The sequence below is a fragment of the Miniopterus natalensis genome, chromosome 1 (assembly GCF_054644295.1).
Source record: "Miniopterus natalensis isolate mMinNat1 chromosome 1, mMinNat1.hap1, whole genome shotgun sequence".
NCBI lineage: Eukaryota > Metazoa > Chordata > Mammalia > Chiroptera > Miniopteridae > Miniopterus > Miniopterus natalensis.
This window is the reverse complement of record NC_142081.1, coordinates 53,914,680-53,927,504: the sequence shown is the minus strand read 5'-3', so window position 1 is coordinate 53,927,504 and position 12,825 is coordinate 53,914,680. Positions and strand designations below refer to the sequence as shown.

The following is a 12,825-nucleotide window of genomic DNA, read 5'->3' as shown; positions in this document are numbered from 1 at the left end:
GATCTTTCTTACCCCTCTATTTAACTGACAGTAATACTGGCGCCCCTAGTTTCCAAAACCAAGTTTTTACAGTGTCCTTTGATTCCCCCCATTCATTCTGTCATCCAACTATTTCAGTCAAAAACATTTATTTCAGTGCCATGCACCAGCAGTGTGATACACACAGGAACACGTAAGAATGACCCTGACCTGCTGTACCGTCCTGGTGAGCATTTACAAGAAGCAGTTCTTTCACAGTCATCATGGTCTTTCCTAATTTGATAATCTTTCTCTTGGATTTCTGGAATTCTGTGTGTATATTTATATATAAATTTATATATGTATGTATTCTAGTGTTAGCTCTGATCCAGTTTGGGGTAGGTGGACCTTTATTTGCTAATCATTATTAATCAAAAGAGCTAACTCCCCCACTTAAACATCTTGGTTTGCTTCTTTCAGTATCAATGATATTAACTACTTTCTTTTTTACTTGTTCTCTCCTCTTTCTGCCATCCTCCACTCCTTTTAAGTCTCCACTTTCACATCACACCCTTCCTTCAAGGGCCAGTTAAAAAGCGCAGTCATGCCCTGGCTGGTGTGGCTCAGTTGGTTGAGCGTCATGCCAGGCACCAAAAGACAGCCAGTTCGACTCCCAGTCAGGGCACATGCCCAGGCTGCGGGCTCGATCCCTAATGTGGGGCGTGCAGGAGGCAACCGATTGATGTCTCGCTCTCACATCAATGTATCTCTCTCTCTCTCCTTCTCTCTTCCTCTCTCTTTAAAAAAAATAAAATTTAAAAATCTTTAAAAAAAAGTTAAAAAAGCACAGTCATCACCACCCTCTGCCAAATCAGGACTGACTTCCCTTTGTGAAGAGAAGTGAGAAGGAGATGCATGCTAAACATTCATCCCTGTGCTGAGTGCTTTACTCAAGTCATTTCGTTTAATCCTATGAGGTATTTTATGAATGAGGAAACTCAGGCTTGCTAAGCAACTTGCCCAAAGTTACATGAATGGCATGTGATGGAGTCCAAATTGGAACCAGGTGTGCTGTTCCTCTCACTCATGGCACTGTGTCTGCCCTTTATTGAGGGCTACATTGAATTACTGCTCGTCTGTTATTGAGGACTACTACATTGACTTATTGCTTGTAAGCTTGGGTCTTATTTTACTAGACCGTATACTCCTGGAAGGCAGGATCCAGTGCATTCATCTTTGTACACTCAAACTCAAGCTCTAGGTACTCAGCAAATACTTTTAGAAAGAGTGAATAAATGACCCTTCAGCCAGGAAAGAGTCAATGCCTGTCAATATACTTCATAAGTAGCAACCACTGATCTTTGACAAAGAAGCTACATCTGACTCTGAATCATAGTGGGGGAATCCACTTAGAAAAATGGGAAGCCTTTTACGTTTTTTTAGAAGATATTATTTATGTCAAAATCACATTCTAGAGCTTTTTTAATCTTATTAGTTTGCTTAACTAATTGTTTCTCTTTCACTCAGGGACACTCAAGTCTGTCCTAGAGCTGAAACTAGCCCATAGATGACAAAGAAGAGATCAAGTAGCGTGTCCCTGGAAAGTAGGCAATGGAAGTGGCTTAGCCTGGATGGAAGGTGTTCTTTAACATAACACACTCTTGCTTTTCACTCAGCTAGAAGTGAGATATTACCTGTCCCACCTGACTGCTTAGTGCAGGAACTTTCTAACTACCAAATGGGAGCAGGGTCCCTCAACAAAGCTGAGAGGATTGCTCTCCTTCCCTGATGGAACAGTAGAGACTAGTGGCGGCTCCCTCCCTCTGGGACATCTAGTCTCTAAATCTAGCAAGGAGAACTGGCCTGAGCTAGAATAATGATAATAAACAAGAGGATGTCCACTTACACGTGTTCACAGCAGGGCACAGCTCACAAGGAGTACCCCAAGCTTTCCCCAGAGAACAGCAGCAGGAAGCCTTGGAAACACCAACTCCAATTTCATTGCTACAGGCTGTGTCTCCATTGTCTCCTCGAGGTCGAACATCCAAATAGCAATTTCCAGAGCGGGTATCTATTTACCATAGACAAACAAAAAAGTGTCAGGCAGATTCTTTCTACGTAGGGTTGAAAATTTAAACCTGCTTCAGAAACTGTTTCAGAAACTATTTTTTTAAAAAACCAAAATTTACTTTTACTGAGAAACTAGAAAGTACCCAAACACATATGCTGGGAACTTACCTACAGGAAGCGAACCCAAAAGTATAAACCAGAGTTAGAAATGCTTTAAAGATAACAGTATGCTTCTCTGAAAAGTTTTTAAGATCTTACCAACACAGCCAACTCGAGTTGGATTCAGCTCAAAATCAGGTGGACAATCGCAGGTATAGCTGCCTGGGGTGTTGACACAGTTCCCACTAATACACGTGGTTGGATCCATGCACTCGTTAACATCTAAAATCAAACAGCAAGGGGCAGAATTGTCACCCGAGCCAATGTGGGGAAGACATCACCATAAAACAGTAGCACCCAAATCTAGGACTCCAACAAGAACTTTCTAAGAGCTACTAGTTATAATTGCTCCTAGAAACACAGTCTTCCACTTCTGGAATAAAACCCTTCAGGAAGGAAATATGTCATAGTCTTTGGTCTTTTTCCCCTGGAACACATTTGGCATTCAAATTTGTCATCAGGAGAAAATATGACTGTGGAACTCGGAAAAATATTCCAGTCAAGGTAACTGAAAGCAAAACACTACTGTGACCTCGGTCAACCAAAACTTCAGACACAGGTTTTAAGAAAATATATGTAATATGTGTGGCTTGTTATTTCATCAAATTAGAGCAAGATGTCTCAGGGAACCCTCAGGAGCAGGCGAGTTCTGCTGCTTCCCCCACTGGATGTGCCGGCCTCTGTGCAACCAAGTGCGAGCACAGACACATGCAGGGGGCTCAGCATGTCTCCTCAAGCCCGCTCAGTCTCTCTCTCCTGTCAGTGATGCTGGGTTGAGGATTTCCCTTTCAGTTTCTAGTCTAAAAATATGTACAGAATTCTAGATACTTAGGACATGAGTTTTGGCAAATTCCAACTCTATAATCCTTTAGTTTGTGTTGAACACTCACGAAATACTCAGGAACAGGTAAGCTGATTCTGAGAGGAGAGGTTGAAGCACTTGGATGATACCTTCTCCTCGGGACTTCTCCCTTGGACCTGGAACCTGTAGGTTCCACTGTAGAAGGTTATTTTGCTCAAATCTCATGTGAACTCGGAGGGACAGGCGAGACTAACAGAAATTATATTAGGTAGAATTATGCTGATCGTGATTTGGGGCACTGAGGAGGGGCAGCTTCTTGTGATGTGCTAAAGACCCAACTTGCTGGCATAATAGTCTTTAGAAAAACCAAGAGAAGAATGTATGTGTGTGTGTGTGTGTGTGTGTGCGCGCGCGCCTAGCGCAGAGCAACCTGGGGACGTGCCGAGGTTGGATACACAGTTTATGGTCCTAATCTGGAGAGCCACTGAGTCATGGCTTGTTTAGGTTGCTGGGAAAATCACTTTCTTCCTGACATCCTGAGCCCAAATAGGATGGAACTTGTTTCCTCAGTATCCTTGAACAAGAGGGGGAACTAGGATGGAGACATGCAAATGGCTTTCAAAGTCATGACTCATTGCCAGAGTGAACAGAGCAGCAGTCTATAGGTGGGCCTACAGCCTTTTTAGTGTTCTCCCCATGTTCCTGGAGAGTCCCTTGCTTTACATGAAGATGACCAACACGCTACAAATGGGTGGCTGAGTTCTATGTACCACATTCTCTGGTGACCATTGGCAGGCCAGGGGTGGGAAGGAGAAGATAAAGAAAAAACCCATGATCCCATGGCCTTTAAAAGGAAACTCTGAGAATGTACCCAAGGAGGAAAGGAATGACTGGGAAGCCTTATTGCTGGAGCACCCCTGGAACATTGCTCTGTAGCCACAGCTTGATTCTGAGGTTACAAACTCTGCTCCTTCAACTGTCTCCAAATCCTTCCTCTGCATCTTCACACCTAATCAATTCCAGGCCTCAGAAAATTTATTCTATGATACCTAATGCTTCATCCCAGCTTTTTGTTTGTGACTCTGTGGATATCCTTGTAGAATCCCAGTAGAGCGCCAACAGCCAAGTCCCCTGGGACCCCTGGGAGCAAATTTTGATGCAAATGGACGGACGCCTTACCTGTGCAGTTCCCGCCACTTCTGTCCAGTTCATAGCCTATCTCACACTCACAGCGGAAAAAGCCAGGAAGGTTGTGACAAGTTCCAAAAACGCAGATGTTTGGCAGGGAGCACTCATCAATATCTTGGAAAGGGGTAAAAAAGGGAAAAATTAAATTTATTTTTTGCTAAAGAAACTGCCTAATGTAATTAGACAACTAATGTTATTAGGAAAATGATGACTATCAGACAACAATCTCAGCACTTCTCCTCTGGCCTTTTAGGTGATTCGCTATGAATAGGGAAGTCTCTTGGATAATAACTTATTTTCCTCAGCCCCTATTACTTGCCAAGTAGTGGGCTAGGTATTTAATACATATCTCATTCATGCGTTTCACACAGGTCCATATCACTTTTGTCAAGTAAGAGTCAAAAAGACCACATTCGCCTAAATACTTTGGTTGCTGCTGTTGTTTTTCAATCTATCTATTCACTATTTTTGTTGTGGGTTAGAATTTTAAGAACCACAAAGGCTCTGCGGTAACTTTTACAGTCAGTTTTCTAACCCTCCGTATCCCTGGTACGCTGATGTGCATTTGCATTGTTCACAGAGATCTAAACGCTTCTTCCAGGCCTCAGTCCCGGCCTCACATTAACATTCTGCCTGTATAATTGACACGCGGGCACATTTTCGGCCTTGAGACCCGCTTTAAATAGCCGTGACCGCTCTGCCAGCGATGATTTATATATTAAGAACAAACAAACAAACAAAACCTTCCCTTGTAGCATTAAGAGAAGCAAAACTTTCAATGTGACTATTTATGTTACCAGAGGTGGCACAGTACCTGTTTTCCTTGGATATTCAGAGTAACAAAAGTAAACAAGGCATTAGGCACATGATCAAGAGCATAACCTGGCTTCTTGACTTGGAGGAATTTTATATCAAACTTTGCATATTTAATATAAACTGTATAAAGAACGCCCAATGATTCCATCACAAAGAAAAGTATTTATAGAACTATATGAGGGAATTAGTATACATGTCATAACTAAAGATTGATTTTTGAGTTAATGTCTTATTAACTAGCAACAACTATTCAGATCATTAGTCAGGGTCTTGTTTAACTTTTTACTGTCAATCACTATCATTTATTTCTACTGAAATCTTTTTAATTCACTGTAGCCACTAATTCTTCTCAATGAGGGACAATGTGCTTAAATTTTACAAGTTGGGCACAGAGAAGAATCTTGTGTCTCCTAGAAGGATCCATCCTTAGCCAGCAGGCTCCCAGGACTCTTCCTGTCTGACCAACATTTATTAGAAAGACAGAGTCTTGTGCTGAGAGACATCATGACATAAGGCATTATCCCCAAGGGTCCCCTACTGAATGGATTTGCCAAAGATATTTAGAGACCATGAGAGATGTATGTATCCAGAACATTAGTCTACATATGGAAAAGGTTATCTGCTCCACTGTTACTTTAAAGCCTTTATTTCTAGAAACCAAACCACAGCAGAGACACAAAATTATGTTCCCACATCTAAAGAGAATCCTTCAACAGGACATCATCAAGGTACTAGCATTTTGAGTTCCTTCCCCCAGTGATGGAGACAAATAGATTGCATTGAGTTAACCACACTTGGTGATCTCCTCTCGCCTATGACTGACAGGTGTACTCTTGCAGACCATCTGACCAAGGTTGGATATGAAGCTTATGGCCAGAGATTTTCTCTGCACAAAGGGAAATGATCTGGCTGGAGCCCTAATCCCCTCACAAACAGAGTTGATGAGGTTGAAGCTGAAACACACTTCAGTTAAAAAATAAAATCAGGAATGATTAAATAACCTAATTTCATCAGGCCAGCAAGGCCCCCCGCAACCTCCCCGTCAGTTACCTTCACAGGCTTTCCCGTCCGCACTGGGCACAAAGCCCATGTCGCATTCACAGCGGTATCCTCCTGGGGCGTTGAGGCACTGGCCATTGCCACACAAGTTCAGATTCTCAGAGCACTCATCAATATCTGCAGCCAGAAAGAAGCACAAGTTACTCTTTCTCACTTAGGGCTTTTCCCACTCCTCAGGTCCGACAATTTTTATAATTGTCAGCTTCCTGAGTATAGTGGTATTTGGTCATACTTTCTGCTTGACACATTTAAGCTCATTTTTTCTCTTCTGAATGTTAATACTGAATATTCAGTGAACATGGTGTTCAGATGCTAAATTATCACTAATGATGTAAAATGAATAAGTTAAACAAATCATTCCAACTAAGGCTTTTTCAAGCAGAGTCATCCACATGAAGACACATCCTTGACAGGAAATAACATAGCACACTTTGTGCCTATTGCTCAGATTTCAGGCTCAGCTCAGAGGGGCAGCAAAAGAGCTCCAACAACTATGGGACAAAAGTTCCTGTCTGCTTAATTGTACTGAGTTTTTTTAATAATCATGGGCATCGAATATCAAACACGAGAACCATGCATGCCTAATACATGAAACATTCAATCTTTTCTAGTAAGTGACAGGAGGTTTATGGTGACAAAACTTTAGGTTAGGTAAAAATAATTTCAAATATGATAAAACTTTCAGAGAGCTACAGAGAATCCAGATAAATCACTTACTGGGCCTTAGCCTCTTTTATGTTTAAGTGGCTTCTTGTAAGCAAAGTGCTCAGGATACATGAAAGCTTCAAGTCATGTGAGCAGCTATGCTACCTAATGGCCAGTGAGAAATGGATCTCGGTATCTTATTTAAGACCAAAGCCCTAGCATAAACAGTATTACCAGTTTTTATGTGTTCATGGAAGTATATGTATCATACAGGGGTAGGCCAGAGTAGTTTTACAGTTGTGAGAAAGTAAAACAGAGTTTATTCATGTATTATTATTTGGTTATTTATTATTGCATTATTAGTTATTATTATTAACCTACTTTGGCCCACCCCTGTATTTACACAATCACATTTCTAATCATATATTTTCAAAAAATGTAGCGGTTCGTGTTAATGCCATGACTATTAATTATAACTGAAAAAAATGTCATTTTGATATGTTGTAAAACTGGAAGCGAATGAATTCCTTACAGGGCAGTTAGGAAATTCTTGCTTATACCAATGTGCGGCGATCATGACGACAGCCAGTGGGAGAAAACACTAAACTGTTGACATCCAGAATATCTAACCCCTTTTCCTTCCATAGCTTCCTAACAGCAAGCTCACTCTCAAGTATGGCACGAGAAACAAGTCAATGGTGAGAAATAGGCACAAAAATATAAAGACTAAGAATTATAAAAGGAACTGTACTTGTTTTAAATCAACGACATCATTGCATACAGTGAGATATATATAGTACTAAGAACTATATACGTATACGATTAGCTTCTGAGGTTTCTTTCCTTACTTGACCTAGCTCCAAATTTCCATCCCACAAGCATCTATTTTCAAAGAACTAATCTTTTATGTTATAGTTGTCCATAGCTGACCAAGCCTTCAGAAAAGAACCGACGGTCTGAAAGACGTGGAACCCCTTGCTTCTCTCACCGCCGTCTGCAGTGGGTGCCAACGCAAACCTACCCGTGCAAGTGAAGCCGTCGCCCGAGTAGCCTTCCTTGCAGAGGCACCGGTAGGAGCCCATGGTGTTCTTGCAGTCTGCGTGCTGGCTGCACATGTGGGTTCCGTTGGAGCATTCGTCCAGATCTTAAGGGAACAGATCACCGCGTTATGAACAGCAAGCGTGTCATTTAACACCAACAATGCACAAATTAAATGTTTCTTTACAGAGTTCATGTCTTCACATCTATAATCTCTGCGGTTCATGAGAAGCACTGTCTGCTACTTTCCAACGCACCCGTGCACTTAATGCCATCGCCGATCCACCCAGGGCTGCAGCTGCATTTGAAGCTTCCTGCTGTGTTGGTGCAAACAGCGTGTCTGTCGCAGTTGTGTGCTCCGATTTCACATTCATTGATGTCTGGAAAAACAAGCAGGGGTTTACAACAAGTTTCGCACAGATGCCTCTTTGGTCTTTTAAGTAACATAGCAATAGCGACTGAGCAACATCAAAAGTAGGCTTACTTTCACACTTCCCAGAGTATAACGTAGATTGGTTTAGCATCCACATAAATACATGTATTGAACAGCCTTAAATTTCAATTTATAAAGAAACAACAATATGATGCTATTATTAACTCTAATTATTTTCCATTAATTAATGTAAGTGTCTAGTCACTGCAAAACAAAAGGAAGCTTTTTCCAGTCGATGATCTTAAAAAATGAGTAACCTCATGTTTTAAGGTATTAACACTCATGGTCACCGGTTTCTATACCCAATATTTTTATTAAGTCAACCATACAGACAAAGGAATACAATGTGTTGGCATATTAGAAAGCTTTTTCACTCATATTCTATATATTTAATATATTTTATTCCTAAATGTAAAACACTGTATTATTTAATTATGCTTTATTTCTATATAAGTTTTACTTTGGGTATTGCTAATTTAAGCATTTACAGAGAATTTTCCTTAAAGCAGTGTGTGAACCTTCTTTTCTCTAGCTTCTTAGAGTCCTAGCACGTTGGTGACCCCAAGCCTTCTTGCATAGTTCATGTAAACCTCAAATCAATCCAATGGAGATCTATCTGTAAAAAGAGTGCCAGATTATGGTCACGTTACTAAAAGACTCTAAATTCTTGAACGTTCTCCATTCTCAAAATTTTCATTTCCAAATCTAGCCCAGATAGATTATATAATATAAAAGTGTTATAATGAAGACTATAAAGTGAAATATGTTTTGTTTTCTGTGAAACTGTAATTTATAATAAGATTTATACATTTGGTCTTGGTCTCCATTTCTGGCACAAAGCTCCTAAAACATTTGGATTTCCTAAGTGATGAGAGTAAAGAAGGTGCCTTTTATCATGTTAATGAGGTGACTTTCAGACTTTACCTAACCTGGAGGCTGGTTGTGAGGAGAACCATCCCTCTGATTAGAGGGTTAGAATTTTCAGTCCCACTGCCCTGACCTTAGGGCAGGGTTTGGGGAGGGGGTTAGATGTTGAATCAATAGAAGGCAATGATTTGATCACTCATGCCTATTTTAATGAAGCCTCCGTAAAATTCCAAAAGAACAATATTCGAAGAGCTTCCAGGGTACACAGAGAAATTCAGCAAGAGTGTGCCCTCTAGGACAGATTGTCATATCCCTTCCCCATGTCTTGCCCTGTGCATCTCTTCTATCTGGCCGCTCCCACCTTACATCCTTTTATAATAAACTGGTAATCTAGTGACCAAACCGGTTTCCTGAGTTCTGTGAGCTGCTCTGGAAAACTAATCAAACCCAAGGACGAGGTCATGAGAACCTCTAATTTACAGGATTTGTAGCCAATCTGTCAGAAGCCCCAGTAACAAGCCTAGATCTGCGATTGGCATTTGAGAAGGAGACAGTCTTGTGGGACTGAGCCCTTCATTTGTGGACTCTGACACTATCTACCCAAAGATAGTGTCAGAACTTAGTTGCATTATAAGACACCTAGTTAGTGATCAGAATTGGAACTGGAACCATAATCTTATTTCTTAAAAATTAATCCATTAGATAATGAAAACCAGGCATTTAACCTCATAATCAACTTTTTAATTAACTAAGAATGAGAACTCAGAGGTATGGATACTATGACTCTCTAGAAAAACCAATGTTTGACACAAAACTTGGGACAAGAAGGATAATTTTGGCCTACAAAATGCTGCAAGAATTTTCAGCAAATTCGCTTGAATAGTGGCACAAAAAAGAAACTGGGCAAGCAACTTATGTTTACCCTTATGTTTACCTAAGAAGCCCAATTAAATGATTTGAAAGTGTTTGGAAACCTGCTGTTTGCCAAATATTTCATCTTAAGCTCTGAAATGGTCCTAGGATCTTTGGCTTCTTCAGAACTTCTAGAAGAAACACAAAATAAAATAATAACATTCTCCTACAAAGATATTCTACAGTATCACTAATAATCATAAAGTGAAAACATGCCAGAAGAAAGAACGTTCTTAGAACATTCTTAGAATTGCAATGTATTGTATACGTGACTTTTAATGTAACCTTGGCAGCCACATGGACCTACTGAGTTATTAGCAGGTCAAGGGAGGCACATACCCGGCAGCTTTAGACTTGTGCTGGGAGCTTTAAGTAGCTGAATAACTGAGCCCGGCACAATCCGAGGAGGTGAGGAGGAAGGCCGGCCCAGGTAAAACAGTGCTAAGTAGGCAGGGGAATTCAAGAAAGTAAGCCTGACCTAACGGGCTCCCAAACAGGGCCATGGACACTTCCCTCTTCCTCAGACACTCATGCCCCTCAGAATCAATGATGCAAACCATGATCTCTGAATTAGGTAGAAATAATGAGCTTCAATCTGCCCAAGTATTGAAGCCTCCAAATGTTATAAAATCAAGAAATTTTCTAAGTGGAAAGAATTTAGAATTTTCTAATCCTCAGTTTCCCAGAAAGGAATACAGAGGTCCCCAAGGGCATGGGGACTTTCGAAGGCCCCAAAGTCAGTGAGGGGCAGAGTCAGGACCACCAGGAACTCCCTGTCCACTGCTTAGTCCTCTTTCCCTAATTGGGCTGATGTCTTTAGATACACCAGGACTTTATGATAAGTCCTGCTTTATGGAGTTTTCAAAATCTTGGTGAGTTTAACAGACTCATAGAAGTATTCACTAACCTTTTCTACTAAGTGTAACTTTAAGAGTTTATCATAGCCTGTCAATCTAGTAATTCTGTAATCTTTTTCTTTCCAGTTTCCTAATGACCAAAGTCACTCTTATTTTCCTACACGTTCTTTTTACCTCCCATATTTAGTGTTGCAATGAAGGAAATTACAACTTCTTTTAAAAGGAGAGTCTCCCTCCTTTTTAATCATTAAAAATATGCTAATATAAATTTATAGTTCAAGTAAATGTGTGCTGTTTCACCACACATTTTCAAGGTGAAAAGAAATTATATTTGCAAGAGGTCATGTATCGTGGGCTTTAGGATATGAGAGAGCAACTCAGGGACCACTATTCAGTTCCCTGTTTGGGAGTATTTGTGTAAGTCATTATCTCAGTGCCTCACACTCCCAGTATGTGACAAGTGAATTAGAAAGGCTTGGTCATTAAATGTAAAGGCATCTCTGAATAAAAAGCTTGCACGTGTGTGTGTGCACACATGAGCACCAACTACACTTCATTACCAAAAAACAGAAGGGGAAACTGAGCCGTAAGAAAGCAAGCAAACAAAAATGCTGCATTCAGACGCTCTAGTCTTCAATAATGTGAAGGAAACAGCAGACGCTTGCCAAGAACATCTCTTTCTGTACAAATGTTCTCTTTCCCTCACAAGTTTGCTCCAGACAGAAAATTCCTTTTTAAGATTAAGAATAAAGCGCAGGCCAAGAAAAGCAAGGAAATTCAAATTTAGGGCTGACACTGCAACCTCCGTAACCCCACCGAAGCTGCCTCACAGACTCGCAGGCTCTGCTCGCAGGGCTCCCTTGAAGGGCAAGGGCGTGGTCCGAGCAGACCCCAGGCGCAGGCTCTGGGCGTGTGCCACTGACACCCGCACAAGGGCTGTGCCCGGGGCTGCTCTGGCCTCCCCGACAGTCAGACAGGGAGAGCCTGCATCACCCACACAGACACCTGCATTCCGCCATCTGGGTGTCGCTCACGTGGACCCTGATGGGCCAAGCTGACACACTGTGGGAGCTCCTTGATTAAGCACTTGGGGACTAGGACATTCGAGGGAATGGAGAGGCCAAACGTGAAGGCTACTTGGATTTCTTAATTTGGATCCAAAGTTGAGCCAAGACTATTTAACTGAACACCCACTGAGTTTTCACAGGCTGACAGCCAGCCGAGGACAATCAGCAGTGATAAGGAGCTGGAAGGAAATGGGTGCAAATTCTCCCTGAGCGCCGGTGGTTCTGATGTATATAATTCTCTCTCGTGGACTAAGCCCCACCAGCAGCATTTCTCAATTGAAAAGCACACAGTTTGAGAAATGGAGTTACCAAGAAATCCTGCTATTTTAACTAAAAACAACTCGGATTTGAATGGTATACCTTACTAACTGATTGAGTGAGCATAGGATGGGTGGGAGGTTCTTACAAATTAGCTTGTGAAAGCCAGAACCCAGCAAGGATGGGACCTAGCAACAACCTAGTTTTTCTTTTTCCAACTGGTTGTCTAAATACAATTAGGCAAAATGAGCCGCAGAAGCCTTGCACGTGAGCCACAGAAACATTGTAATCCAGCAAGCTCCCTGGAGCCAAGGACAGAGAGCTGTGTTCTAGATTTCAAACAAATGTATTTTCTCCCTCCATTAAATTGAACATTCCCCTCAACCCATAATTTGGATAAAGCTGAAGGAGAGAAAAGAAACCCTTAACATCTGTGTAGGCTGGGAATGTAAGTCAGTGGGTGGATTCTGAACACTGCTAAAGTGATTGGGGGAAAGAAAAAACATGTTTATTTGTTAAAATGGAAACAATCAGTAATGACAAGGGAGCTGAAATATTTAGACAAAGCTGTAATGGAACCCAGAGGACATTTTTCTAGTTCTCGTGAAACAAAGTTCCTCCCTGTGAAATAGCATGCATATTTTTATAATTCCTCTACAGGCTACTTTAAAAATATATATTATGTAATTCATACCT

The 12,825-nt window shown here is 41.2% G+C and overlaps 1 protein-coding gene across 2 annotated transcripts in view; it reads right to left on the bottom strand.

Moving 5' to 3' along the window:
• The window catches only part of FBN1 (fibrillin 1), a 229,393-nt gene that overhangs the window by 52,835 nt on the left and 163,733 nt on the right, over window positions 1-12,825 (bottom strand). For both annotated transcript variants that reach the window (XM_016211097.2, XM_087821626.1), the window contains 6 exons: window positions 7,993-8,115; window positions 7,719-7,841; window positions 6,044-6,169; window positions 4,169-4,291; window positions 2,287-2,409; window positions 1,865-2,029 (listed from right to left, as the gene is read on the bottom strand). In XM_016211097.2, the coding sequence (XP_016066583.2) occupies window positions 1,865-2,029; window positions 2,287-2,409; window positions 4,169-4,291; window positions 6,044-6,169; window positions 7,719-7,841; window positions 7,993-8,115 (783 nt within the window). The remainder of the gene's footprint in view (window positions 1-1,864; window positions 2,030-2,286; window positions 2,410-4,168; window positions 4,292-6,043; window positions 6,170-7,718; window positions 7,842-7,992; window positions 8,116-12,825) is intronic.